This window comes from Meleagris gallopavo, chromosome 13 (genome assembly GCF_905368555.1).
Source record: "Meleagris gallopavo chromosome 13, MGAL_WU_HG_1.1, whole genome shotgun sequence".
In the NCBI taxonomy this organism is placed as follows: Eukaryota; Metazoa; Chordata; class Aves; order Galliformes; family Phasianidae; genus Meleagris; species Meleagris gallopavo.
The window spans coordinates 3,977,501-4,005,355 of record NC_139416.1 but is presented as its reverse complement, the minus strand read 5'-3'; the positions used below and the strand labels follow the sequence as shown (position 1 = coordinate 4,005,355).

The 27,855-nt window shown below is 49.3% G+C and overlaps 1 protein-coding gene and 1 long non-coding RNA gene across 4 annotated transcripts in view; one reads left to right on the top strand and one right to left on the bottom strand.

Moving 5' to 3' along the window:
* Positions 1 to 18,817: 18,817 nt before the first annotated feature.
* LOC104912960 (uncharacterized) overlaps positions 18,818 to 27,855 on the top strand; it is a 176,986-nt gene continuing 167,948 nt past the window's right edge. For 2 of the 3 annotated variants that reach the window (XR_014886229.1, XR_014886230.1), the window contains exon 1: positions 18,818 to 19,251. This is a non-coding gene — a long non-coding RNA (uncharacterized LOC104912960). The remainder of the gene's footprint in view (positions 19,252 to 27,855) is intronic. The other variant, XR_014886231.1, reaches the window with a different exon arrangement.
* Positions 19,905 to 22,904, bottom strand: IRX3 (iroquois homeobox 3). The gene is made up of 4 exons (XM_085235331.1): positions 22,382 to 22,904; positions 21,043 to 22,138; positions 20,646 to 20,712; positions 19,905 to 20,281 (listed from the first exon to the last, which is right to left on the bottom strand). Exons 1-4 carry the CDS (start codon positions 22,601 to 22,603, stop codon positions 20,227 to 20,229), a joined length of 1,440 nt encoding a protein of 479 aa, XP_085091457.1. The 5' UTR covers positions 22,604 to 22,904; the 3' UTR covers positions 19,905 to 20,226.

The following is a 27,855-nucleotide window of genomic DNA, read 5'->3' as shown; positions in this document are numbered from 1 at the left end:
TTACGTTCCAAAAGCTTGCGCAATTCACCAGCTTTTCATTCTGGGCTTTCCACTGCTTGCTAACACCAGAGGGGCTTCCACACGTCTTATGGTAACAACCTTTTATTTGCCAAAACCTCTTCAGTGAGATGACAGATAATGGGAGGAAGTCAGATACGTTTAAAATATACTTTGTTTTAACAGCACTGAGACACTTAACTTGTCAGCAATCCAATTATTAATCAGATTAATGGACTTTTATAAATCCACTGCATCCTCAGGACAATTGCTTGGTTTATGTATCATGCATACAGAATAAGGTTGCTCATGAGCTATAAGAACTTTAATATGGAAACTAAGACTAAGGAATAATCCTTGGCTCGCTCTGCTACCACACCTTGCATGCAAGAATGCTGATCATTGCTGTAGGAGCATCATTTAATTAAGGTTTTTAATTATTACTATTTCTGAGCATAATGCTATTGAAGAAAATCTGTCAGCATTTAATTAAGGACTAAATACAGTCACTCTTTCTAGATGGTTCAGTACCCACTTAGAATTCCTAGGCAGCCAAAAAAAGGATACTGGTGTTAACAACATTAAAGACATTTTTGGAAGGGAGTTGGGATCTAATTTGTGTCTGGAAATTAAATTTATATCTGAGATTTTTAATAATCATTTAGGAGATGTTGAGCCCCTGTCTGTATTTGGAAGTAATGGGAAGAGGTGACCCCATCAGGTCTCCAGCTTTCTCAGGGAGAGAGGTTTTGCAAAATAATTCAAGTTGATGATGTTCATCCTGAGGCACTTCAAGCCCCCGGAATGCAGAACAGTGAGGCAAAAGCAGCTCATCTGCTGCAGCTTGTTCCTACTGTGTCACAGCCAACTGGTTATGCCCATTTCTTAACTGAACACGGCTGCGTTCCACGCACAAGATTTAATCCTACTGTACTGCTTTATAAACTAAGGCTTTGAAAATTAACTTGATAAAATTCAGGATTTCAGAGAGAAGCTGAGAAATGAATAAGACGTGAGTTCTGACCCCCACAAAGAAGGCAGGTCCAAAGCAAATCATGTGAAAGTAAATATTAATTACTTTCAGTTAATTTTAGCTCAGTTCTGGATATTGGTGTGTTCAGAACAGCCACTTCAGAAGCCACGGATGTCAATGTTGTGATAGCATTTTCCCCTGGACTGTGGATCACAAGCAAGTGAAATGAGCAGAGGTTTTGCTACAAATGGAAGAAGATGCAGGCAGGGCACCCTGAGGTCTGGGTTATGTTAAGGACATGCAATAGTGCTTTCCAGAAGAATTTTCTTTCTTTATATCAGATGCTACGTAAGCAAAAAGCACAAGCATATTTATATCTGTGTGGGAGCGAACTTTTTAGGTCAGGAAAGCAAAGAAGTAGGAAACATCTTGTGACGTTCCCCTGAAGGAGAGCCAGTAATAGAGGTTATGTGTGTTACCTCTTCGTATGACCAATTTAAGCTTAATTATAACTCAATTTGCACTTCAGCATTGTTACTACCGAAACTTGCTGCTACACCTTTGTGCACTGCCTGAAGTGCTGCACGGCCTGATGAGAAGGGCCAGCTCGCTTCCTGCTGCGGGAGCCCTGGGAGCAGAAATAATAAATAACCGACCGCTCCGAAGGAGCCATTAAACTTTTTCCATCTCGGATGAAGTAAACAGATATTGTACCTGGAAATGCAAAATCGTTGTCAAGTCTGTGTGTGTGTTTAATCACTGTATATATTTCCCCTGGAATGATTTATTAGTTCCCTTTGTAGTTCTGTCACAGAGTTTACTTGCCATTTCAACCCGAAATAGCCATTAAATCATTTTTTTTCTCCTAGCAAGAAGTAAATCTGTACTATTTGCTGATTTGTTTATTGCTGTCTGGAAAGTTAATCCTTCTCAAAGTCAGAGATTTTAAATATGTCAGATTGTCTTAAAGCTACACAGCGCTTGTAGGGGTGACATTATGTGTGTTCGAAGAAATTCATTTTGAGTACTACAAATGAGTCCTTTAGTAATACCCAGGAGTCATAATGTCTGTGACATAATGAACCCTCCTAAATTACAGCCTACGCTAATTAGATCAGTTCTTACTACATTCCAATCTGTGAAACAGTTTACTGAAGAGGTGGTTACCTGCACTGAGCCGAGACAGGGCTGCATGTCAGCCACATTTCTCCTCCAACGTGGCTCATCCCAGGCTGCCTCACCTGTTGTGCTGCTGTCCCCGTTGCAGGTGGCTGTGGGCATCTGGAGCTGCAGCAGTGCTCTGGAAGGCATGGCAGACCTGTGAGCAGGACATCCAGCACTGTCCTCATCTTCCTGTTGCCAGTGTCATTTATGTGATTATCCTTCTGCTGCCTCTTCTCAAGAAATACATGTTGTCTCTTCATTACGTCTTTCTTTATGTACTCAGGGGCGTGATCATATTATTGCCGGTCACATAAAGCAGTATATTCCCTCCTGCTGCCCAGTCTTCGTGCTTCCTCCTGCTCATACAGCATAAACCCCTGTGCAGGGGTGACACTCCTGACCAAAGGCACGTGAATCTTGGTGGGGAAATGCTGCTCTGGACTCTGTGCCCGACCAAACTGTCACTAATTTTGCTGAGAATAGACATCGGTGGGAGGCTGCTCTTACACTGCGAGAGCTGGCACCGAGCTGTCAGCGGTACGAGCTGCCTGCTGGTCGCTCGGTGCTGCCTGCTTGGAAGGGGGAGCAGACAAAGGTAAAAGGGGGTTCCTTGTTTTTCATAAACAGATCCTACCAAGCAAAGGTTAGGGGAAAAAAAAAAAATAGACAATCTCAACAGCAAACTGAAAATGCTTTGTGCACATTTCAAAATACAACTAAAAGCCACAAATGGGAAGTAACCTCACACATTTTGCTCACTTGTTTGCTTTGCTTTGCTGGACATTATTCTAAATTTGAGGTCTTGCACATTCAGAAATAGCCCCGCTATTCCAGAAAGCGCAGACCAGCCTTCAGCACACGTTGAATTGAAACCCTGCTTCTTCCCTGCAGCCAGAGCAGGGTGTGCATTCTTAAGGAAGGGCTCTGGCATGTCTGGAGGGCTATCGCTGCGCCCTTCTGCTTCGCTCCTCTGCTGCCTTTGTGAGCCTGCGGTACTTAATGAGGCTGACGGGCAGGGGAAGGTCAGAGACAAGCAGGAGACCTGTTCTGACTCGTTCCTGCTGCACTTCTAGCTTGTTTCTTACAGACCAAACAGTACTTTTCTTTTATTAAAAAAAAAAGAATTAAGAGATGACAGGCTGAAACTGCCTACTTTCCTTTTAGTGTCAGAAGACATAAATAGTTTTAGTCTGCGGTGGTTTCTGATTGAATATCCTTTTGAAGTAATGATAGCTATAATTTAAAGCAACAGTTACCATATTTTCTTCTCTCCCTGACATTCTTTGATGCCCTAAGTATAAATCTGCTTAAAATAGCTACAGCGATGCCTGGGCGTACTACAGGATTTTGGGAGGCTCTGCCTCTAATTGCCATCATATGTACCTAATATCACAGACATAACTGGCTGATGACAACGGTGCTGCAAGTACTTTCTCAGCAGAAGAAGAAAGGTAAATTCAGAGGTGCTCATTTAGTTTAAATTGTTTGCGAAGACTCAAACTTCTGCAAAGAGCTTGGTTTTAATTAACATAAATGCAGGGCTGTTTGGGCCTGGCTGTATGTTCAGCTGGGAAGGGGTATTATGATTTAATACAGCATCAGCAAATTGCTGACTTTCAGGGACAATTACAAATTATTTTGGCATATTAAAAAAAATAATTCCAGACTTTGTTGTTGTGTCACCATATATGATGTACTTGGTTGATTTTTTTTTTTTTTCCCCAAAAGAATTGATACTATTTGGGAAAATATATATGTATACAAATTGAGTGTATTTGAGAGCATCTTTCCCTGTCTACCAAAATTTTGTTAAGCAGCTCCAAGCTTGTGTTCTGTGCTTTTGTTGCTAGAATAGAAGCTGAGTCTCTGCAGGCATATTGAATTCTAGAACACATCAGTGCTGTCCTCCTGCAGAGTGGTCAAATGGTGAGAAGGCACAATGCATTAAACATTAGATATTTTAATTATTCCTTATTCTCTGTTGTAATAATAAGTGTTTCCTTATTTCAATGAGTGGTCATGTTTGGCACAGTGGATCAGAAATGCTAAACGCAAACCTACAGGGGTATCAAAGGCTGAGGTACCAGCTCATATGTGGATGGGAAGAATCAGGACAGGTAGTACAAGGGAATAAGGCAGATGAAGTTAATTATGTGATGTGCAATAACGTTGTATTGCTTGTCAGATGGGTCACCCAATCACCAGCAGTTTTTGCAGTTTGCTGTTGTATAAACTTTCTCTGCCAGGACCACCACGTCCTGCCTGCCTTACTTGGTAGGACACACACAGCATTGTTATGGCCTGATGTTTTTTCCTAATAACATAAAGTTCAAATCTCTGATAGCTCCACTGACTTCAAGAGTAAATGTGTAACTTTGTAAACAAGAAACAAGAAGCAATCCTGCTGCAGCAGCATATACTGCTCACCACAGGCTACTTTCTTTGCCTGCCTCAATGCGTGAAGCACAAACAGTTTGCAGTGGTGTCACGGAGACTCTCAGTGCTCCAACCCTGATGCTTCTCCCTTTTGTTCATGACAGAGCAGTGGCAAAACACTGCTTCTGGTTGGCTTGATGGACTAAGAGTTGTTCTAATACGCCGTAGTGGAGAAGCTAGACATGCACTGCTAGAATATAAAATCACTGATAAGCAACCCTCCCTTTCCCCTGCTGATAGATAAGGAGAAGTGTGGGTCCAGCTCCACAGCTGTGATCCTAAGCTCTGGCTTCTCACAGGTGCAAGATCATGGTCTGACTCCAGTACTGAGGGGAGGGATTGCTCCTGAAGTCCTTCAAGGCAGGTAGGACAACACAACACAATAAGGCTTGAGCCTGAGCCGGCTGTGTACAAATTCAAATAGGTTGACAGGAAAGTCTTCAACTGCTTTGTTTGCCCATAAAGGCATTCTATTTAATCTGTCACAATGAATTAATAACTCTTTTTATTCTTTGAACAAGCAGTCGTTTCATTTAGCTTAAAACTCTGTTTGGTTCTGCTGCATGGCAAGATAAGTGGTGGCTTCAGGGTTATCTCCTGGCATCTCCCAGACCCTTCCTGAGAAGGCATTAGGGAGAGCTGTGATGGCCAAGAGCTCAGGCTAAAGGCAGGATGGCAGCCTCACAGCAAGCTGAGGTTGGATGATGGCCTGCTCTGCTGGAAGTGGAAGGCTTGGGGAGCCAGGAACTGGGCAATGGTTCCGACTGCTCAGCAGCAGGCTGGGTAATGGGACTATACGGGAGGAACAAACTGAGCAGGACTTAAACTAAGCGGCAGCTAGGTGGAAAATACTATTCTGGGGCTAAGGAGAAAGACTTTCCCCATGGGAAAACACTGGAATTTAAGGCAGAGAGGGAAGATAAAGGACAGATTGATTTGTCTTTAAGAATGGTTTGTGTAACAAGCATGGAGCTTCAGGAAGATCAACATGTAAAGGTTGCTGACCATTCCACGAGGTATTGCAGACATTGCATAAAGTCATCCAGGGAGAGAGCACATCAGAACTGAGGCAATCAGAAAACAGATACAACAAAAGATCGTTGTTTGATGCGTTTCTGAGGGGAAGTTTCAGCTGGTGAAGTATTTGTTGGAGGAAGGATGACTGCCTGTTCAAGGCCAGCTATGCAGAGGGCAGCAGAGCTGGGTCTGTGTGCAGGCAGCAGAGATCTGGCCTTGGAGCAGGGCAAGGGGTGAGCCAGGGTGAAAGAGGCAGCATGCAGCTGGCTCACATGGCCCTTTTGCTGGGGCTGACAGAGGCTGAGGGTCTTCCAAAATGTGGCTGTTTTCTGGGAAGATGTACTTTGTTTTAACAACTGATCACACTCCAGCTAGGTTTCATTGTATTTGAGTGAGCAAATGAGGTCAGACTGGAAAACCTAGGGACTTTGGGAGCAGAGGTGCCATCTCCAAAAGCTGCGTGCCACAGCTCGTGTGCCTCAGCTGGTTGTGATCACAGCTGAACTCACGTGCTCAAAAAGCTGAGCGTCGTGGTGAAAAACTGTGGGCAGTAATAGTTACAAAAGGCAGAGGGCTGCTGTGGGAGTTGAGCCTTGCAAGGTGGGGAAATGTAATGCTCAGCTGGCCCTGGTTGTGTTGAAGGCAATGGGAGGAGGATCTTCAAGGGAGCAGAATCCGGCCTTATTCCCTCTCCAGGCTAAATGGGAAATTATCCTTTATGTGATTTTTTTCATATTCCTGTAAGTTCTCAAGCCAGCATTGTATGGTTTTCCTACTTATTTCCTTTTGTTCCTATTTGAACATCTGTCTGAAGTAGTGTATTACATACTAATTTGTTCGGAGCTTTTTTTTTTTTTTTTTGGCATGGTTGGGTGTGATTACAGTCTTCCACTTTATTTTCATTAATTTGCTTCATTCATTTCCTTTTGATCTTTTATTGATCCTCATAGTATCTGTGTGTGAAAGGGAGAGCATGCATGTGTGCCTGCATGTGGGATGAAGCTTTGCATTTGTTTTTGCAGCCCCTGACAGTGCTAGGGGTGAGCTTGAAGAACTGGCAGTGGGCACCTCAGTTACAGCTCCTGCCCTGTTCTTGGTGCCACCCATGGGGCAGCAGCAGATAATGTGCCACATTTCTGAGAGGGTCACGTCAACGATTATTCTGGACAAGGCAGTGTAGGTAAAAGAAATAGTAGGAGAGCCAAATGGAAAAATAATACCAAACAGCTTTGCAGTGGCTTGGTTGCTGTCAGTTGGACTTGATTGGAGACAGCAATTTAAATCATGACATCTATGCAATTAATAGCTCATTCCTCGGACTAAAAGAGTGCAAGTCCTGGAAGCATACTGCTATTTACTGAAACTGCATTTTAAATGGAACATTTTCTGGTGTTTTAATGCAAGTGAAATGTGGAATCTCTTTATTTTGTCTCACTTCCGCTTTGAACAAAATGAAAACAACCTCTGCTTGTGCTGAAGCAGTAAAACCAAGCGGGCGATGGCACTTTGATTCCAAGCAGACTGACCCCGTGGCTCGAGGCAGCTCCAAGGCACCGTGACCATATGGTTTGAGACAGGCTCTCAGCTTCATTGTTCTCACACCCAGCCAGGCTGGATGTGGCTCTGGGCAGCCTGGTCTGGTGGTTGGCGACCCTGCACATAGCAGGGGGGCTGAAACTAGATGATCATTGTGGTCCTTTTCAACCCAGGCCATTCTATGATTCCATGATCTCTTCAGCCTGTACGAAGCACTGCAAATGTATACAAACTGAAATAAATCCATGGGTACTGCTCCCTGAGACCACTGCCAACAGCACCCACCAGAGGCTTTCACCTAGGCTGCCCACGCATTCGGCTTTGGCATGTCCCACTTGTCATTGTAGAGGGACACAACCCTTTGCTCTTCTTGCTGTAAGTTCTCCTCGTTGATGACATGGCAAGCATGACGAAGTTGCTGTGGCAGAGGATGTGCTTCACTTCTCCTTTCATTCCCTCTCTCTCACATCATAGAGTATGCCGATACATGTGTTTTGCCTAGATCCTACCCTGTAAAGTTGTAGAGTAAAGCTCTCCATCACATGTCATCGTTGTCTATAATTACTGTTCTGTCATTGTCCTGGAGAGGAGCTGCTTCTGTCACCCCATCATCGGCTTCCTTCTCATCTTTTTGAAGCCTCACTTTCTCTTGTAGGTATCCAGGCACAGGCTGATGATAGGCTCTGTGATGTTTTTTGATCTTTCCCCTCATACCCTTGGATCTCACTCACCAATCTTTCTTGCCTTTCTGTCATTGCTAATAAATTTTCTTTCTGTTAATGTTATCTATATGCTAATATCACTAAAGGAAAAAATAGCAGCAAACACTAATTTCAGAGCTGAGAGACATCACCTTGGTTTGAGTGGTGCACATCCTTTTAGCAGTAGCAGTCCATACAGTTCTTCCAGGTGCACATCTTCCCAAAAAAGCCATTTTTAACAGTAGTTAGATGGAAAAGCAAAAGGGATGCTGTTCATATTTACTGAAAGGCTTGTTTCTAAAGTCTTTTAAAGGGTTTTTGTCATTACTGTCCTGTGCTATAGGCCTATTCATACATTTTTAGCTCGGCACAGCTATGATCAGTAAGATGCATTCTGGCCCCACAATTGTTCTGTTTGTCAGGCAGTGTTTTTAATAGTCCCACTTATTCCTTTTTCTTGACATATTTTATATAAATATTCTAAGAATATGTTTGATTTGTACCATCTCATCTAGAACCTTTTAAAATTCCTTCTCAAACTAAAAGCATACCATTGCTTGAAGAAAAATAAGCATGGTACCCTTATCACTCTGGTACTGTTTTCTTCTAAAATATCTTCCATTTGGAAGTCTTTACTGTAATAACTGGGATATGAGCACAGAGGCTGGAATTTTCCCAAATAAGAAAGCTTTAAGCCGTAATTTCTTAGTACAAAAGCTTCTTTTTTGTTAAATTATATATAAGTATTTTCAGCAGGACCTCCTATGCACAAGTATGTGGTGAGCGTTCATTTTTGCAGTATCAGCTGAAAAGTATACCTTCAACACCATTTATATTAATGTCACTGTTACAAACAAATTTTGCCTTTTTCTGAGGGTGAGATGGAGGTATGGGGGCAGATACGCACACAAAATGTGTATCTGCTTTTTATTTTGGGCATCCTCACTCTCTGGTCTCACTTCCCTCCTCTAAGACCTTTGAAAATTACTGTGCAGGAACACAAGTCCTGAGCTATAATTTGGACAAAAGCACAAGGTGGGCATAAGTGCAGCTCACAAGCTATAGGCCCAGCACACAAATGAGGGCTCACACTTCTTTCCAATCTTTGCTTCCAATGATTGCTGTAGGTGACTTGGAAATTGAGATATAGCACTGCTCATTGGAAATTAGATACAGCATTGTTCACTGCAGACAAATCCAGACACCAGCCCATGGCACTGCCAGCTCTGTGGGCTCAGGCTCTTTTCTTTTTTTGCCCCTTCTGCACCTTTACACCCATATTAAGAAGAATGAAATCCTTGCTATTCTTCAAAAGAAAAGGCTGCTCCTGCAACTTGTCACTAACGGCTCCAGCTGAGATTTTTCAAAGGAGATTTTGGTGGGATTTGGGTGTCTCACTGCCCTGAATTCCTTTGGAAATCCCAGTCTAGTAGTAGACTTGTGAGGGGGTGTAAGATCTGCCATCTGGGGGGAATTTCCCTCTTGACTTTGCACAGAGGTGGGGCATCACCAATGAGCAACAACTGTAAAGTGGCACCTCTGGCTGCCCGGTGCTGGGACAGCTGAGTTCCCAGCAGCCACTGCCCTGGAAGAGGCTCCTGCCCACTCCTCGGGTCCTGGCATGACATAATGCTGCATCTTCCTTGGAGCTCTCTCAGAAATATTTTGCTGGCAGGATTCCTAAAGCACTGATGAGACCGCAATTACTACGCGCTTTATGGCTCCAGTCTATAAAAGTGAGGTGGTTTTTTTCCTGCACATTTCCCATGAAATTCTTGTGAAGGGTGTGTAAGAAATGCTCGATCCAGTGAAGAAAATACCAGATGATACATTTGCTTTTCAGCATATATGGATTTTAAATTAGCATAGAGAAGCAACTAAGAATCAACTATTGTTATGGTAAAGCACTTCCTTTCATCTAGAGTTATATGTGATCCCATAATAAATCCAAATGTGTGTGATTGTTTGTTAGAAAGTGAAAATTTTAATTAACAGTGTGGCTAGTGCTGAGCTTTGCTCTCTCTATTATCTCACTATATTGAGTTTTGTGTAACGTGAGCATTCAAAAGCAAAACCTGCATGAAATCTCCCAACTGTGAATGCCTCTTCCATGTAAGAATTTGGTGTGAATCTCTGGAAACTTGCTAAGTCCCCAGGGGGGATAAGATTCCACAGATCTAACTAACCCTGAGGGTCATGTTATCACACAGATTAACTATTCTCAACCAATTTCTGAAATTCATTAGGCAGTTAAGGCTTTCTATCAACATTAGTAGTGTGTACTTTCTTTTTCTACTTATTTGTCCTTAAATATTTTTATTAGGTCCCTGACACACAGTGGCCCTTCTTCCTCTTATTAATCAGCTTCTCACATGTCCCTGAAGAGGCATCTCAATTTCATGTGTTCAGCTGATTATTCTTCTAATTATCCTTTTCTAAAGGAATCAGTGCACCGTACCATGAGAGGTGAAATATAACACTGTTCCACACCACTCCATTTATGTGGACATTATCAATAGGTGTATTTTTTGTCAAGTCAGACAATTTTTTATGTGTTGCAGAAGAAAATAAGAGGTGTTTATTCCGTGTTTATTCCAGAAGTCAGTGAGTGTGCTGTAGACTTGGCTGAATAAAGCAAGCTCAGGCTTCTGTAGGAAGTCACCAAGAGTCAAATTCATCAGAACGAGGATTTTTATAACATCTCAGATGAGGTCTCTCCTGATTAAATGAATAGATACAATGGACAGTGGCTGCATATGGAGATGCCCAGTAGAGTTGGGGTGAAGCTATGTGCTGGTACCTGCACACACTGGTGCGAGCAAACCCATGCCTGGAGGAGGCATCCTGTGGCACCAAGTCCCACCTCCCACTGCTGGCACTGCAGTGTACAATGTCCTATGGTTTATCGAGCTGATCTGAAAATGAAGAAGGGCTTGTTGGGTGGTTTTTTGGGCAGCATGGCATGGGCAGAGCTCAGCCCTGTGCTCCAGGAAGCAGCTCTGAAGGGAAGTTCTACTTCCTTCCCAAGCAGCTCGGGCACAAATAGTTTTCTCTTCCAGAAAGCTTCTGCAAAATGATAGTCTGCTCTTACACCAAACCATTTAATAAGTTTAATTAAATGGAAGCTTATGATAATTAAACCAAAAGCCTAAGGGCCCTGTTCTGTGAGGACTTACTCCTTGCATAAGACCAATTTCCATATAATTTAGACAACAAAATAGCGGAACAGTGCTCTGCCATCTAATTTATATGAAATTGGTATTCTCCGGCCCAGATTTATATTACACTGTAAACACACTTCTCATATCTGAGCAGAAGTGAAATAGCTCAAGTACAAGTATTGGAGAAGAGGAGAAAGAAAAGATGTTTAAAAGGGATCCCCCACCCCTTTTTCTTTAAACTGAATGCACAAATTAAATCCGTAATCTGATAAACTCTGCATGAGGATCAAATATCCTGAAAGAAATTCTTTAACAGAGCGGGTACTGTAGGTTCTTCTTTCATAACAAATTTGCATATTTGCTACTTCTGGGTGTTTTCTTGAACTAACGTCTGTGATGAATGCAGGGAAAAGCCCACGCTCTGTATTTTGGAATTCTTCAGCGTCTCCCCGTGTGTCCCAAAGGAACGGTGCGGTGCATTATCTCCTCCGCCACCTGTATTTTTATTGCACTTCAAAACAAAGCTCCCATACTACAAAGAGTCGGTGGGGCCTGATCCTTCACTACCTTACTCCAACTTCATGCAGCCCACTGGAGACAAAGCCATTCCTCTCACTTAAACTGAGAAATGGGAACGTCCCCAGTCCTGCTGCTGGCATTTCTGGATCTGTCCCTGCTCTCACTTACCAATAGTCACAGGGAGGGAAAATGGGGACCCTCTGTGCACTTCTCCCACGTCTGGGTGAGCGGCCGTTGGTATTTAATGGGTGTTCTGCACAAGGGGTTTCGTATTGAGGAAGCTATAGGGCTATAGCTGTAGGAAAGGGAAAAGCACTACTTCAAACAGACAACACCAAGTGCGCTGCTGCTTCCTATTAGGTACTGATGATTAATTGCTTAGGGTTAGGAGATAAACAGGTCATAGTCTTAGGAGACACACAGTTCCCACTGACCCATGTCTGGAGTCTATTTGTAGAAGTAGCAGAGAGATACCATCTTTTGTACCATAAATGAGTTTATAATTGTAGTTTGCAATGCCCATCTCTCTATATCCAAAGTTTCAACACACTCATAACACTGACCTGCTGTTTTGCTTTCACTATAGAGTAAATACAAGAGTCGGGGGTTAAAATTCAGCTCTGATGAGCCAAAATTATTCCTTGTAATATCAAGCATCTGGAACACCTCACTTGGTTGATGGCTGCCCTATCTATTGGTGAGCTTTAACCTGCGTACGCAGAGAAGCTTTGCATTTTTGGGGTAATTTTTGACAGTGCCGAACTTGGAAACCCATTTTCTTTGCAATCTTCAAAAGTGGCTTACAAAATATGTGAAGTATTTAAAATTTGTGACATTTTCTTGCAGGTCCAGACTTTGGCATTGTGATATACATCTCAACTTCAACACCAGATCACTACAACACAAACCCACATGGTTGGAGCCTCTGCAGTGGGAGAAGAAGCTGGTGAACCCTGCACTTGGCAAACAGCACTAGCAGGTCAGATTCAAAGTCTTTTTAATTACTGGGGTACAAGCCTAAACCAGTAGAAATCCAGGCTCCCTGGGACCCCACGTACCATGTCGTACCGACTCATAGGAACTGTGCATGGCAATTATTTATAGTATGAGCTGAAACGTGGGCACCTGAAATGGTTCTATGCTGAGAGACAAGAGTTCCTCTCGTCTTGTGGTACCTGGTGGTAGGCTGAAGGCATCTGCATGTCAATAGGAATCTGAGAAGATTCAGAGAAGGAAACTCCTAATCCTAGAACAAACAACTGGGACAGCTTCTTGATACTACTAGCAGGCATGCTTTCCCTTTCCTTGACTTTAACTTTTGTCAGATTAGGAAGATTCTTAGAATAGAAGAGAATATCAGAGCATGAACCCATTAGAAGTTTTTGTACCCAAGCATGAACCTAGATCTGTATCCCCCATGTTCTTTTCTCCTTTCCGCTAACAAAATGAGAGCATGACACCATGCCCAGCTGCAATTTGAAATCGGAGTCTCCCAAAGCTCCTGGAGGACTTTTCAATGATGGATCCAGTTCTGGAAGATCTCACTGGTATTGGTTCTTGCCTGACCTTGTAGCTCCCAGCTTTGGGGCGAGGTGCAGAGGAATAGGAGGGAGCCACCAGCATCTGTGTGAGACTGGGAAAGAAACACGGAAGTGTGAAAGCCAATTAGGAGAGCAAGGTGACATGAGGGTGGAGTGGTTAAATCCCATCTCTTCCCATGGTGCCTACTGACACTCTGAGCTCAGTTCCCTTAAAATTTGTTTACTGGGGCCTCTATACAAAAGCTGAATGCCACAGATGCAACACTTAATCTTCTGCATCACTCATGAAAAATCCATTGAAGACACCAGGCTCTTGTATTCTGTGCTGCTGAAGGTCCTAAGATCCCTCATAAGCTCTGTAGAGTGCACAAAGGATATTTGCACTGCAGTTACAGAACACAGACAAGGAATATTGCAATTCTTACCATGTTTTCTTGCTGATAGAAAGGTCTACATTTCAGGTTGGGCTCAGGTCCTGTGTAAGTGTATGTAAGTTTCAGGGAGACTAGTAGTTATCTCCTACTCACATCAAGTCAGAGCGTGGCCCATAGCATTTGTTGAATGGCCCAGAAAAGCCTCAGTGTATCCTACAGGAGCAAGACGGCCTGCTACAAATAGATAAACAAAAGAAGGGCTGAACAGAGGTGCAAAACTGAGTTTTGGGGCAAAAAGCAGTCCTAGTCAGAGACTGCATAGCTCCAGGTCTGACCATCTTGTTTTAGACACATTTCCTTAAGGGTAGGACAGAAGTAAAGTAAAAAGTAGGTCATACTAGCTCACAGGCAGCATCAAGATTCCAAACTGGGCTGATAAATAGTGTAGGAGGGTGAGAAAGCACAGCGCTGTTTGCCCTGGGCCCCTCGGTGCAGCGCGAGGTGCAGCTGAGCCCCGCACAGCGCGGTGCAGTGGCAGCGGCCTGGCTGAACACCGCGCTCCGCCACACTGAGGCTCTTTTCATAGGATGGGTCTTCCAGCATGCCACATACACAGAGCCTTTCCTAGGAGGTCGTTACCTCCCTGTTATTTTGCACTTCTTTCTCAAAAAGCTTCAAAGTCTGGTTTTTAGCATATATTTATTAAAAGTTTTGCTTGCTGTTCCAAAGCTTAGCAGAGTCGCCACTCAAAAACCCAGCATCAGTGCGGGCCGCTCGGCTGAAGAAAGGAGGCGAGGGAAGCTTGGCTTTGCTGGGGTGGGGGGGGGGGGGGGGAGAAGAGAGAAAATAAAGAGAAATCGGCCGAGCTTCAAAGGGCGCATTTCCATAATTGCCCTGTAACTTTGGCAAAATAAATCTGAAGGGCTGAGAAAAGCGCAATCTCTCAGATGAGTGCACTACAAAAGCCCCAGAGATCCCCGGTCCCACTTGTTACCATTCTAATTCAGTGAGAGAATTCGGTCCCTAACCTCAGCAACAAAAGCCATGAAATCACCGTCCTCCCATGCCGATAGCCCACGCCGAAAGAATAAGACCTTATCCAGCCTTTGTCTGCCTCCTGCCCACTAACATTCAGGACAAATCAGAATAGCATTAGGCAGGAGAACAACTGCCAGAGCAGCAGTGCGAGTCCGCAGCTCGGGTTCCGTCCCAAAGACGTGCGGTCCCATGGGGACAGCGGTGTATTTATTTCACTTCTGCTCTGTGTAACGACGGGCACTTTTTGCAGCTCCTCAAATGAAATGTGCACGACTCCTACTTCAGAAATGGGAAAATACACTGCAGGAGCACTTCTAGGACTTAACTCTTCCCCTCCGTAGCGCCCAATCTCCACAAAAACAACACTGGCAGTTCTAGATAGAACGTAAGAAGGACGTGTCCCAGCAGGCTGGCTTTTCAACACGAGCCCTGGCTTTGCTGCTGCCGCCGCGGCCCAAACTTTGCGATTGCTCGGAGAGAACTTTAGACAAACAGTGGGCTTTTTACAGCAAAGGCCCAATCTCCCATCATTCGGCCCCTCTCTGACTTTTTTACTTTCTCAATAAGACGAGCTTTTGTGGCGATGTGCGGCGCGGACAATCAGGACAGCCTTATAAAGGGATTTGGAGGCGCGCACAAAGGGCAGCGGCGGCATCAAAGCCAGCCCAGCAGCACAATAGAGATGACATTTTTACATCCCAGGGCTCGGGCAGGCAGCGCCTGAATGCTGTGTCCATAGCAGTGTCAGTAAACAATGAGCAAAGTGGGAAAGGGGTGAAAACACAAGTCAAAATCTTTTTATTGAAGCCCCCTACACATTCATTGGGCATTTTTAGCCCTGCATTTGAAAGCTCTTCCATTTACTTACTCTCCAGATTCTCCTATTTAACGAACTGACTGATGATGGCTCCATTTTGATATCCTATGAAAAGAATGGGAATTCTTCCTGAAATGAATATATTAATTCATAGGATTTAATTGCATTTTATTGTCAGTAAAGAAAATATTAACTGTGTGGTGCTGTCCTTAAAGGGACACCGTCATCCTTAAAACCACCTTTAAGAGCCCCACGTAACAAACACCAGCCCTACCTGTAGTACCAGTTCTGCCTCTGGCTCTTGGGAGCGTCATTTTCCTTTGCCAGTTTCCTGCATTTTGTTTATTTTTTGCACACCAGAAGTAGGCCAGAGCGTGGCATTGTTCCTTGCTGGTTTATCTCCCCATTCCTTGAGCCTCGGTGCCTCAGTGCCTGCATGGGAGGTGTAAAAGCAGAGGTCTGACCCCCTCCTTGAGCCATTCAAGGAATGAGTAATCTCAGTGGCTGCACCAAAAGCCAGGAGGGAAGGTGTGAGCACCAGCACTTGCTTGTCCTGGATTTTAATTTTAATTTTTTTCTAAAATTATATGAACACATTCCCGTTAGGCTTTGATTTAGTACGCTGGAGGGAAGCTGTCTATCAGGTGTACATTTCTGGCACTGTCTTCGCTGGGAATCACTTGCAAAAGTCTCCATCCGAGAACTCGGGCACGAAGGCTGCTGTTCGATAGCCATCTTGAATGTCCATTTTCATTAAATTATTTTGGAATAGGGATGGTCTAATCTCTCAGTGAAGCTCGTGCTTTGCCTCTCTTGGAAGTTAGACTGTAACAGAGCAAATTGATGTTTTACTCCTTGTATCTAATTTCACATTACATCTATGTTTTTAGGCACTTAAATTTTGCTGCTAAGGTATCTTGAGTATCCCATAGCCCGGTGTGAGTTATACTAATGATTGCTGAGAAATTCAATAGAGTGAGTCATGTATTTTCTAGGCAGAGAGAGAGAGACATATCTTCCTTCCACTGTTTTGCTTGAAAACAGGTATAATATGAATGTATTAAAACCTCAGTTTCACCCATACCCAGCAAGTAATTTTATTCCAGCCTGGCTAGCTGGCCTACTGACATGCATTTTCACCACTGCTAAAAATAATGAGGAATCCAAGTGACACACATTTATGGGTAGGAGTGCCATCAGATCCCTTGACCTAATTGAGCATGCCTATACACCTTAGAGTGTTTTGCATAACCAACTTAGACAGCGGGAACATTTCCAACCGGATTGATTGACATATTTTATTTCTAACTTAAGCTTAATCATGACCAAGAATGATTCATTTATACCTTTCAAACTTTAGGAATTGACAAGGGAGACAACCAAGCTGCAGACTCCAGAGTAAGCAATCGCATGAAGGAAAAAAATAGATATTAATATAGTTTATTAACCTCCTTAGCTGCTGAGGTTGATGTAATAAAATGGATTAATTAGCTGGTAGGGGAGTTTCTTTATTTTATAAAATAAACGTCAAACAATTTCTGGGGGGGAAGGTTTTGTCCCAAATCACTCCCCCAGCAAACATCTCTCTGTGTGAAACCGCCCACAGAAGCGAGGAGTGGGCTGTTTTATTTTTTATAAACCAGGTGGACAAGAGCTCATCTCCCCACAACAACCCAACGAGCCGTGAGAGCTCTGGGTCTTCAGGCACAAACTGCCTTCAGATAAATAGCAGTGCTTTCCAAGTGCCCTGCCTTAACCAGGAACAAAGCCGAACAGACCGTAATAAAAGTGCTCTTTCCAGCACGCGTGTATGTGGCTGCTCTATGCTGAAAATGTCCTTTAGCACTTTTTAACCATATTCTCTAGTGTGTCAGCAAAGAGACTCCATCAGAGTATTTAACATTGCTGGGAGCAAAGGAATAAAGTGGAGTCACTGTTGATTATTACTCATTAGCCACAAGGACATCCACTTAACATGTGAATAAATGAATGACACCATGTCCTAATGGAAATGGCCTCGGTGTACCTTTAAGCAAAATGTTGTTTAATATCTTCCATTTGCTGAATAGAAAAGAGGCCTGTTGGACATGCATAGTTAGCAAGCAGCCATTGTTGCTTTGTTCCAATTTCAGCATTTAATAAAAAAAGATGTTGTCTCGAGTGCAGCGAGGACTGGCCCCAAAAACATGGGTAGCAGCACAGCCTCCTCCTCACTCTGCAAATTCAGAAATTCACCAGCATTGCAAAGGGTTAATATCCATAAAGCAAATGAACCCTTAGAAGGTGCGTGTTCTTCATTATGCTGCTTTACATTCAAACATATAAAACAAAGAGCATCTGATATCTTTGTTGGTTCCCTTAGATAAAATGCAAGCAAGCTATAAGCCTTAATTTTCATATTACCATTTGTTAACAAGGAAGATAACGCTCTCAAAAGTATTTGATTAGGACTCCCTTTGATTTGTATCTTGTTATGATTTTCAGGGCATATATTTTTGTATTGCTCCTTCAGTACACTGATAGTTCTGATCAAAGCGATAAAAAGAGGTATTTTAAAAGTATGAGTGTGAACTGTACAGGTAAAGCACACATTCTGAGCAGCATCTGAAGGCTCCGTGCTGGAGCCTGCTTGGGAAACAAATCACAGCGATGAGATGCACGTCCCTATCCGCAAGCTGTGGGCTGGGAGCCCTTCTGCTCTCCAGCCCTCTCAGCAGGAACTTTCGTCATTTGCAACTTTTTTTCTTTCACTTTCTAAAACGTAGCTACTGAGAGCAGTTGGGCACAATGCTAAAGCTACTTACTGTATCAAATATCTAAATGCTCATGATCAGATCCGTACCAGAATACCGCTTTCCAGCTTTAACTTCCCGAGGAAAATGAAAGCAAGTGCTTGAGCTGACGCGTCGGATCTGGGGGGTTATTTTCATGCCCATTCCGATTCCTGTCTGTAAAACCTGCACGTGTGTCAGGGGGCTTTTCCTCATCGTTTCCATTCTTCCTGCACAGAGCTGGCTGCACGGGGCACCTCTCAGTTCGGGGCTGCCTCTGCCCTGCCCCACACTGCCCGCTCTGCCCTGCACGGCCACCAGCCCCACCGCTCCGCACTGCGCTCCTCGGGCGCAGGAAGGCGCGGGCAGGAGATGATTACATCAATCAGTGTCAGGGCTGGGAGCCGTGATTTATGAATATGCATAATGAGCTCTCACCTTTGAGAAGGACTAGCTAGGGAGATAATTGATTAGACAGGAAAAGAGCAGCCAGCAGCGAGGAGGGAGGAGGAGAGGCCTCTCGGAGCTGTCGCGGGCCGGGCTGGGGCTGCGGGAGGCCGTCAGGCTGCGCGAGTGATAGCTAAAAAAAACACGAGCAGGGTTTTTAGTGTTTTGTTGAAACACGCATAGCAAAATGTTTCCTCACCAAATGAATAGGGATTTTCTCCACTCGGGGAACCCCACGAGCACCACCACGGCTGCTGTCCCTCGGGGAGCCACGCAGGCAGCAGTCGCAGTGCCGTGGCTGCTCAGCACCAGCACCCTGTGATGCCGGGGGGGTCAGGGGGCACTCATTTTCCCATTGTGCTCTCATTATTTTCTTCCACCCTCTTTTAAGCGTCTGTCTGACCACTGGGTAAAAGTTTCTATGGAAAAGCTACCAAGACACCCAAAGGAAGGGGATGTGGAAATTTGCCTCTAGCTCTCTCCCCCACCCCTCCCATTTTACATACCATTAATCTTTTTTTTCCCTTTTTTTTTTTTTTTTTTTTTTTTTCCCCTCAGCAAGAACTGGCAAAGGGGAAAGCAAAGATACAAAGTGCAGAGAGACGGGGTAACATTTACATGAGAAACAATCCGCTCTCCAGCACCCACCCACGGCGCTTCCCTTCGTTTCAGGAGCTGTCGGAGCGCAGGAAGGGAACGGTTCCTGGCAGAGGGACAGCACTGCGAGGAGACAGACGCGTTTCCAGGGCCAGAGAGAACGTATGTGAGAAGGGGACGTGGGGGGAATGGGGCCGAGGGCCTCACTGGGGCACGCGGCCTGCATGGGAATGGGGCTGTGGGACACGCGATACAAGCACAAACGCACGGATATAGGTGTGAGCACACGCACTTTAGTATTGCTGCCTACCGACTCTGAGGACGTAAGATGCAGTTTATGGGCCTAGCGCAACCCGCTCCTATAAATAATACATTCCGATCACCGTGCCCTCAAAATGTCAATACCGCGCAGCCCCGCACATTTGCATATCTCGAACTGTCTCAACTTGAAGCATGTCAGCTATGTGCTTCTGTTTGTACTTTAACTTCATCCCAGCTCCGGCCGAGCCCCGCGCCGCCCCTCGCGCGGCTCCGCCACGCAGCGATCAGCGCCGTGCCCGGGGCCGCGAGGTTCACTGCGGGACGGGGCGCGGAGGCCGAACGCAGCGCGGGGTTCCCCGCGGGTCACGGCCGCGCCGATCCCCCTCTCCGCTCGCCCCGCGGCGCCCTCCGCCCCCCCCGCGCGGTCGCCGCCAGGGGGCGCTGCGGCTCCAGGGAGAGCGCTGGCCGGCCGGCCGTGCCCCGCTCTCAGCCCGCCCCGGCGCTCCCGCAGCCGCCCGGCCGCGCACGCAGCGACCGCGGAGCCGAGAGGCGGCTGTAGGCAAAGTGGCAACCGTGTCTTTATTAGCCAAAAATAGATACTTTCTCGTACAATTTGGTTCACACGTATGTACAGGTTTGACGGTATGTACAAAACCAAACAAACAAACGAAAAAAAAACCAAAAACCGAGACACCGAACGGACGCTCACGGGACTTCCACCAACCGCACGGCCCGGTACCCGGGGGGGAGCACAGAAGCGGGGCTGTATTATTTTTTTTTTTTTTTCCTTTTTAGTTTTACCATACGGACATGCGTAACGTTGTAACTATACAGAGATTTCTTTTTACAATCATTACAACAACGATAAAAAATTAACTAAGACGATGACAGCGCCGATAGAACCATGGCGGCATCGAGCTGGTTCTGGGGCCTGGAAAAAAACGACACAAAAGAAAAAAAAAAAAAAGATTTAATTGGCTTCAGCTCTGGCTGGGCCGCCGTGGGCTCTGCGATTATAATTAGCGCTATTTTTGTCGGTGGCATTTTTAAATTATTTCGAAATACAAAAAGTTGTATGGGCGGCACAGCGAGCGGCCGCGGCCGCTCGGGCACAGCGAGGCCGTTCGGGTCACTCCCAGCGCTGCCCCGCACCCCGCCCCGGCCGCTCTCTGCCCGCCGCCGCCCTCCGGCCCCGACCGCGGCACAGCCCGCACGGAGCGGCGCCGCCAAGGGAAGCGCCGCACGGAGCGACCGCGCACCGCCGGCTGCCCGCGCCCTCCGGAGCAGTCTCTTACCGCCTCTGCACTGGCTGGAAAGCTGTCTTTATTAACTTTTTCTCTACTTCCAAGGCACTAGATCGATCTAAAAAGAGAAGAAAACACAGCGTTCCTTTACAGCTCCCGATGTATTCGCCCCATCCCTGAATTAAGCCGCTCGACTCGAGATCCCTCCTCGCCAATTTGCGTACGCGACAAAAGCGACGGCGGCTCCGCCGTCTCGAGGCGGTAAAAAAGAACCAAACGGAAAAAGCCGAGAGCCGCCCGCACGGCCGGGCCTGCCCCGGCGCCGCGTCCCTCCGCGCAAACCCCGCGCACGGCCTGCCCGCCGCCGCCGCCGCCGCCACCTGCGCCCGACGGCCGCCGCGAAGCCGAGCGCAGCGCCCGCCCGCCCCGCGCGTCCCTCAGCGGTCACCTGCTCCGGGGGGCTCCGCGCTCGGCGCCTGCTCCGCGGGCCGCGGGAAGGCGGCGGCGGCGGGGGCGGCCCCCAGCCCCAACAGGTGCGGAGTGTTCAGTAAGGCCAGCGGGTGCGGGGCCGCGTGGTGGTGCGGGGAGGCGGCCGGGAAGGCGCGGTTGGTCCAGTTGGGGAACTTGCCCAGCGGGCAGGAGGAGACGAGTCTGTGGGGCGGCGGGGGGGGCAGCGGCAGCGGCTGGGGGGCGGCCGCGGGCGGGGAGCCGGGAGACTTGCGGGGGTTGTCCGGGCTGGTGGCCGTCTCGGCCAGCGACCAGATCTTGGGCTTCGGCACGGTGCCGGCCGAAGCGGCGTCCGTCGGGGAGGAGGCGGCCGACGAGGAGGCGGAGGAGGGGGGCGAGAGGTGCGGCGGCGGCGGCGGCGGCGGGGCGGGCGGCGGCGGCTCGGGACCGGCGGAGGGCAGCTCGCAGGGCGGCCGGCGGTGGTGGCGGTGGTGGCGGAGGTGGTGGTGGCGGAGGCGGAGCGGCTCCGCGGCGGCTGCGGCGGCCGGGCCGAGGTAGCGCTCCTCGGAGCCGGGCAGGTCCTCGAAGCCCTCGGAGCCCTCCGAGTCCGTCTTGGAGTCGGAGTGCAGCAGGTCCGCGTCCTGCAGCTCGTCCTCCAGCTCGTCCTTGGCGCTCTCGATGTTCTCGGTGTCGATGTTCTCCAGGTCGATCTCCTCCTCGTCCTCCCTCTTGTCCTCTTCCCCCTCGTGGTCGCTGCCGTAGGAGTTGCCCTCCTCGTCCGTCCTGCTGCGGGGGGCCCAGGTCATCTTGTTCTCCTTTTTGAGCCGCCGCCGCGCGTTGGCGAACCAGGTGGAGACCTGGGTGAGGGTCATCTTGGTGATGATGGCCAGCATGATCTTCTCGCCCTTGGTGGGGTACGGATTCTTGCGGTGCTCGTTGAGCCAGGCCTTGAGCGTGCTGGTGCTCTCGCGGGTGGCGTTCTTGGGCCGCGACGGATCCCCGAACTGGTACTGCCCGTAGGGGTAGAAAGCGGGGTGGTGGTGCGGGAAGGCGGCGTGCTGCACCCCGGGGCTCTCCTTCAGCTCGTACTGCGCGCCCTGCAGCGAGAGGGAAGGGGCGGCGGGCTGAGGCGGCGCGGGACCCGAGCGGCCCCGGATCGGCCCGACCCGCTCCTTCGCACCGCCGCCGCGGAACCTCCGGGCGCGCCGCTCGGCACGGGCGCGCCGGGGCCCCGCGCCGCGCTCCCGCTCCCGCACCGTCCGACCGCGCCGGGCCGGGCCCGGGGAACAAAGCGCCCCGCTCCCGGCACCCCCCCGCCCCGGCCCCGGGGGGGCTCTTACCAGCTGCGGGAAGATGGGCAGTTCGGCGGCGTAGGGCAGGAAGGCTCCGTAGCCCTGAGCGGCGGCGGCGGCGGCGTAGGGCGCGCCGTACATGGAGGAGAGCACGTTGGAGAGGGTCCCGGACGGGGCCAGCTCCGCGCCGCCTCGGGAGCCGCCGCTGCCCGGGCGCTCGGCGGGGTACAGCGGCCTGATGTACTGGTAGCCCAGCTGCGGGAACGACATGGTGCGGGGGGGTGGGGAGGGGGGAAGGGTAGGGAGGGGGGGCAGAAGGGAAGAAGGGAGAGAAAGGGCAGCGAGCGGCGGGGCTGGCCGCGGGGCCGCCGGCACAGCTCAGCGCTCAGCGCTCAGCGCCCGCCGCCGGCTCCGGGCCGCATCGGGAGCGGAGCTCGGAGGCCGCGGCTCCCGCCTGGCTGCGGCCGCGCTGCGCGCCGCGCGCTGCTTTCTTCTCGCACTTTTCCTATTGATCTGAGTGGACCCAGGTCAGGTCCTAACAGATTGCCTGAGATTATTGGGACTCCGGGCTCTGATTGACATTTCTAGTCTCCCGCAAGCCCCTCCTATTTCTTTTAAGTCTCTCTCTCTCTCTCTCTCTCTCTCTCTCTCTCTCCTCTGCCTCTCTCTCTCTCTCTGCCCGGAGCTGCTCTCGCCGGGTTTGTCACCGGCTCCTTCTTTCCTTTTTTTTTTTTTTCTTTCTTTTTTTTTTTTTCTAAATCTGTTTACTGACGTCGCGGTCTTTTATTTGAGTTGCTTTCCAATCTCATTTTAGCAGTCGCCAATCAGTTGTGTGTTTTACAGAGGTTTAACCCTGCCTCATAGCATTCTAATTATATAGAGACAGATTTAGATATAATTTCTCCCGGACCCCCTTCCCCCCCCACAGTGCCGGGTGTCGGCCACGAGTGGCACACGGGAGGGACGGCAGAAGTTGTGACGTTTAAAAATAAAGGCTCCCCCAGCTTCCCCCCCACCCCAAAGCATACTTCTCCCCCCCCCCCCCCCACTCCCCCGGCGCTTTCAGCTTTCCAGATGTACAGCCCTGCGCTGCCCGGGTGCGTTTGGGGCTCTTTATGAAGATATTCCCACCTCGCCCCCTCCCCGGCTCTGCCAGCGGTCTCATCGCCCAATACAGCTTTAAAAGTGTGCTCCGTTTAGAAATAACAGTTTAAAAAGAAGCGTTTCCAGAGGTACCCTGAACGTTCTCCCGCTGTCCGGAATCTTTAAGGAGCTCCGTGCATTTGTCTGGGCGAACAGTGGGCAGATACAGTAGAAAAGCGAAGTTAATTTTCCTCCTAATAAGGGACTTCAAAGAGTTGTAGGTCACAATTTTACATCAAAGGCAGAAAAGGAGGCAAATTAAAATCTTAACAAAGGAGAGACGGGAGCAGCCCTCTGGGCCATTAGTAAATAAGTGGTGTGAAAAAAGGGACAATGACAGGCGCTGGAATTAAACTCATTAACACCTTTTTGTCTTGGTGCGAAATCTCTAATTAGGAAATTTATGATCATTTTGCTTATTCCCTCTGTTCTGAATCACTACAAGGCTCCGAAGGAAGGACCTGAACGTGCTGCTTTGGCAAAGGCGGTGCTGGAAGGAGCCATAAGGAGGGAGGCGAGATGTGCTTTAATTACTGGATCAGACTTTTTGTGGCCGACACACGTGAAGTTTCAGTTCTCTCTCCTCTCACTTCACTCCTCACCCCCGGCTCCCGGGGTAGAAGAGGCCGGGGGGGGAACAGAGCGCCGTTCTCTGCTCCTGAAAACTCGGGGAAGAGGGGTGGGGGGTTCCTTTCTCGGTTTTTATTTTCTTTTTCTTTGTATTGTAAAGTTTGGAGGCTCTTCCCACGAGTTCCCTCCGTCCTCAAACCAGGCTGGGTTTCTCTCATGGCAGCGCACTTTCCGCGTCCTCACGGTGGATTTTTATAACTGAGTTTCCTTAAAAATAAAATTCATGTCAGATTACGCAGTTAAGGGAATCGACCTTGATAGCGAGCTATAATAAAACTCTATCGGCTTGTAATAAATGCGGATTATAGCAAAGCAAGCTCCGGAATTAAAATTCCACGAATCAATATATGAAAATCTGTAGGAAACATCTCTAATCGTATTAAGTTCATCTTTATAGCATTTCCTATCTGCTAATCTAGTGCAAAGCAAGGCTGGGGCGGAATTTATTTTCTTCCACTCAACGTCGCTCCCGTAATGGGTTTTGACGGTCCGACGCGATGGAGATAACAACACGAAATTCAGTTGTTTGTTTATTTCTTCGTAATTCAAAAGCAAAACGCGGAGCGCACCCCCCGTCCCCATCCGCCCTCAACTTTCCTGAGCGCAGCGGGGCAACGCCGGCCGAGCTCGGATGGGAGAGGGCCGGGCGGGGCCGGGGCCGGCGAAGCGCCGCTGTGTGCCCGCAGCGCCCGGCTGCGTCCTCCGCGGCTCCGTCCGTCCCCAGCTGCCGTGCGGGGCCGGCGGGGAAAGAGGAACGTGCGGGTGCGAACGGCTGCGAGGCAGGGCGAGGGAGAGGGGTGGGTTAATGGGAAAGAGACGGGAGGGAAACGTCTCTCAAGCGAACGGGTTGGAGGAGAAATCTGCGGCGCTTGGCTCGGGGGGAGAGGAAAAGCGGAGAAACGGCAAACGGTGGGAGCGGGGAGAGTGGACGGCGATCTCGCTGCGGTACCGGGAGGGTGGGGGGTCGGAGCGGCGAGAGCCGTCCGCACGCCGAGGCCGCGGGGCCGCCGGGGGAGCGCCGGGACGGAGCGGGGAGAGCGGGGCCGAAGGGAGCCGCGGAGGGGCGGCAGCGGACGGCTCGTCCTGCGGGAGGCCGGCAGGAGCCGCGCGGGGCCCGACGGCCGCGGGGCGGAGGCAGACGGCGCGGCGGAGCGCGGCTCGGCCGGACGGACACGTGTCTTCTGGCCGGGACCTGTCAAAGCCGGGAGAGCGGCTCCTGATTTATTACCCCAAACACACCCCCCCGCCCGCCCGCCCGCCTCCCTCCTTCCCTCCCTCCCCCCGGCCCCGCCGCCCGCGCTTCCCGGCGCGCTCACGCGCTCGCTGAGCTCCGACCGAACCCGGCGCCGGGGTTCCCCGAGCCCGGAGCCGTCCCCGGGGCTGTAGCCGCTCCCGGGCCCCCGGCCGCCGTCGGTGGGCGGCAGCGCTCCGCCGGGTACCGCCCGGTCCCTTCCCGGTCGCGGGCGACGGAGGGGACGCGGGGACGGACCCGGAGGTGGCCGCGGCTCGGAGCTGCCCGCTGGAGGGCCGTGGGACGCGGGGAGAGGAACGGACAAGTGGGCTGAGGAGAAGGGCCGCAGTCAAAAAAGAGTTAAAAAAATAGAGGGAAAGATCAAAGAGCCGGGTAAAAGACTCTTCAAATTACACGTTTGAAGCTTTTCCATAATTCCAAGGCGACAGATAGATAACAAGCTGCACATTCCTTATCACATATGGAATCAATCTGAAAGGAGTCTCTTGATCAGAATCTGTTAATTGCAGTGACATATGATTTGGAAAGAAAACACAATTAATGACCCTTCATGTTAGGGCTTTGGGAAGAGGCCACTGACAATCCGCGCTCTGCAACCAACGGCAACTTTCGTGTTGTTGTTACGAGCGGTGGTAGCGTAAACTGATACAGGGAGATGGTCCTGGAGCCCCGGCGCTGCTCCCCGTGCCTTTTACGGTTTCTCGAGTGGGGGAGGAGAGCAGAGAGGGACGGGAGCGGGTGCGCTTTCCTTCAAGGTTTGGGGAGCCAAAATGATTTAGTACCTTGTCTGTAAATCTAATGACCTAAGGTGAGAAAAAATACTTCATCTTTTATTATTACCATTTGTGGTGAGCGTTACCAGGAAACAGCAGAACCCGTTTGAAATGGTAAATATATGTCGCCATTTAAAAGCCATTACTGGGGAGGTTCTCCCCAAGGGAGGGCAGTGCCCGCACCCCGCACCCCGCAGCCCGCAGCCCGGCCGGCCCGGGTTGGCAGCGCCCCTGGGAGCCGCCGGGAGGGGATGGAGGGAGAGAGGTTCATTTGAAGGTTATAAAAAGCACACTTTAATAGGATCGAAGTGAAATTAGTTAATAAGAAAATGCTGTCCAGAAGCTCTCCGGGCTTTTAAGTGCTCTCCAGGCCATTTAGGGAAATTGAATATGAACTGACTCCGTTACCTGCAGCCCCAACTATTATCTTCAGTTCTGCACGGAGGCAAGAAAGGAAAAATAGCGCCTGAGAGACCCGGAGTCCCGCACGCCTCCCGCCAGCGTATTTCCTCCACAAATAACGTCCCCCGTCTCCTCCTCCTCTCTCCTTTCTGCCCCGGGGGGGACGAGGCCGCCGGGGATGCTCGGGCTCCGGGCAGCTCCGCTCGGGCCATGCCGGCACCTCGAGGTTTTTCTTTCCCTTCCATTTCTCAGAGCTTTTCCCACCATTGCGGTGCTTTGCGTTCGGGCCATTGCCAGCGGGTCGGTACGTCGTGTTACCGAACTTCCTATCTGCTGCCTTTTCCCCTCCCTTTAAACTTTATCGGTTTTCGAGGTGTTAATAAAACCTTTCCTTTGGTAAATCGTTCATTAGAAACCCCACCGAAAGCTGGAAAGACTTCAGAAAATAAAACAGCGCTCGGGAACGGGAGGTTGGGAGAAGGCTTTTGTCCAAAAAACGCAGAGTTGCCGCGAATCTTAGGAAACATTAATCTTTACAGGAATTTGTGATTCATATCTGCGGTTTGACCGTTCAGGTGATTTATAACCTGTTAGTGCCATTCGCTAATTTTATGCCAATATATTTCACGCGCACGGCGAGATTTTCCATCACCCCTCGCAAGGAGCGGCCGCTGCGAGCCGTGCCGGCACCTCATCGCGCCAACGCCGGGCCGGGCCGGGCCGTGAACCTGCGCTCCTCGCTCCTCGGGGCGGCACGGACAGCCGGCAGCGGCCGAGGAGAGGAGCGGCCCCGACGGGCCGGTGGTGGTGCCCACCTCCCGCTCCGCGCCTGGCAGCGCCGTGTCCCGACGCTCCTCGCAGAGCCGGGGATGCGGGCAGCTCGGTGCGATTTGTCGCTCGGGTTATTAGCCGGAGGGGAAACCACGGGCAAAGAAAAGAAACGACAGCTGCTTCGAAGATAACGCTGCGCGGCGTCTAATCTTGTGACACAATCATTCATTACTATTGTATTAATTACTATTTTTCCCAAGCAGCTCCTGCCCGGATGAGCCGCCGGCCCGCAGCTGCTGGGTGCCGGGCTCTGGGTTAGGAGCGCTGCCCCCATCCGCTCCCGGTAACTGCGCTGTCTCGTCGCCTCATTTGGCGGCCAGAGATCGCTGTGCCGTCGACCCGGGCACGGTGATACCGACAGTGATAAAATAACGCGGATGCCGAACTCTTTGTTCGCATTCCGTCCAAACTTTTGGAGCGCGGTGGCGCGGCCGCTTTGTTTGCTCTTCATCCCGTGGATGCTGCCTTAGATCAGTCGCAAACAAGCATTG

Bases quoted from the DNA above. Each gene is read 5' to 3' on its own strand.
- IRX3 (XM_085235331.1), bottom strand. From the start codon at position 22,603: ATGTCGTTCCCGCAGCTGGGCTACCAGTACATCAGGCCGCTGTACCCC. The intron at 20,713-21,042 runs GTGACCGCTGAG...TTCTCTTTTTAG, and splicing joins CGCGGAGCCCCCCGGAGCAG to ATCGATCTAGTGCCTTGGAA. The intron at 20,282-20,645 runs GTAAGAGACTGC...GTTTTTTTCCAG, and splicing joins TTCCAGCCAGTGCAGAGGCG to GCCCCAGAACCAGCTCGATG.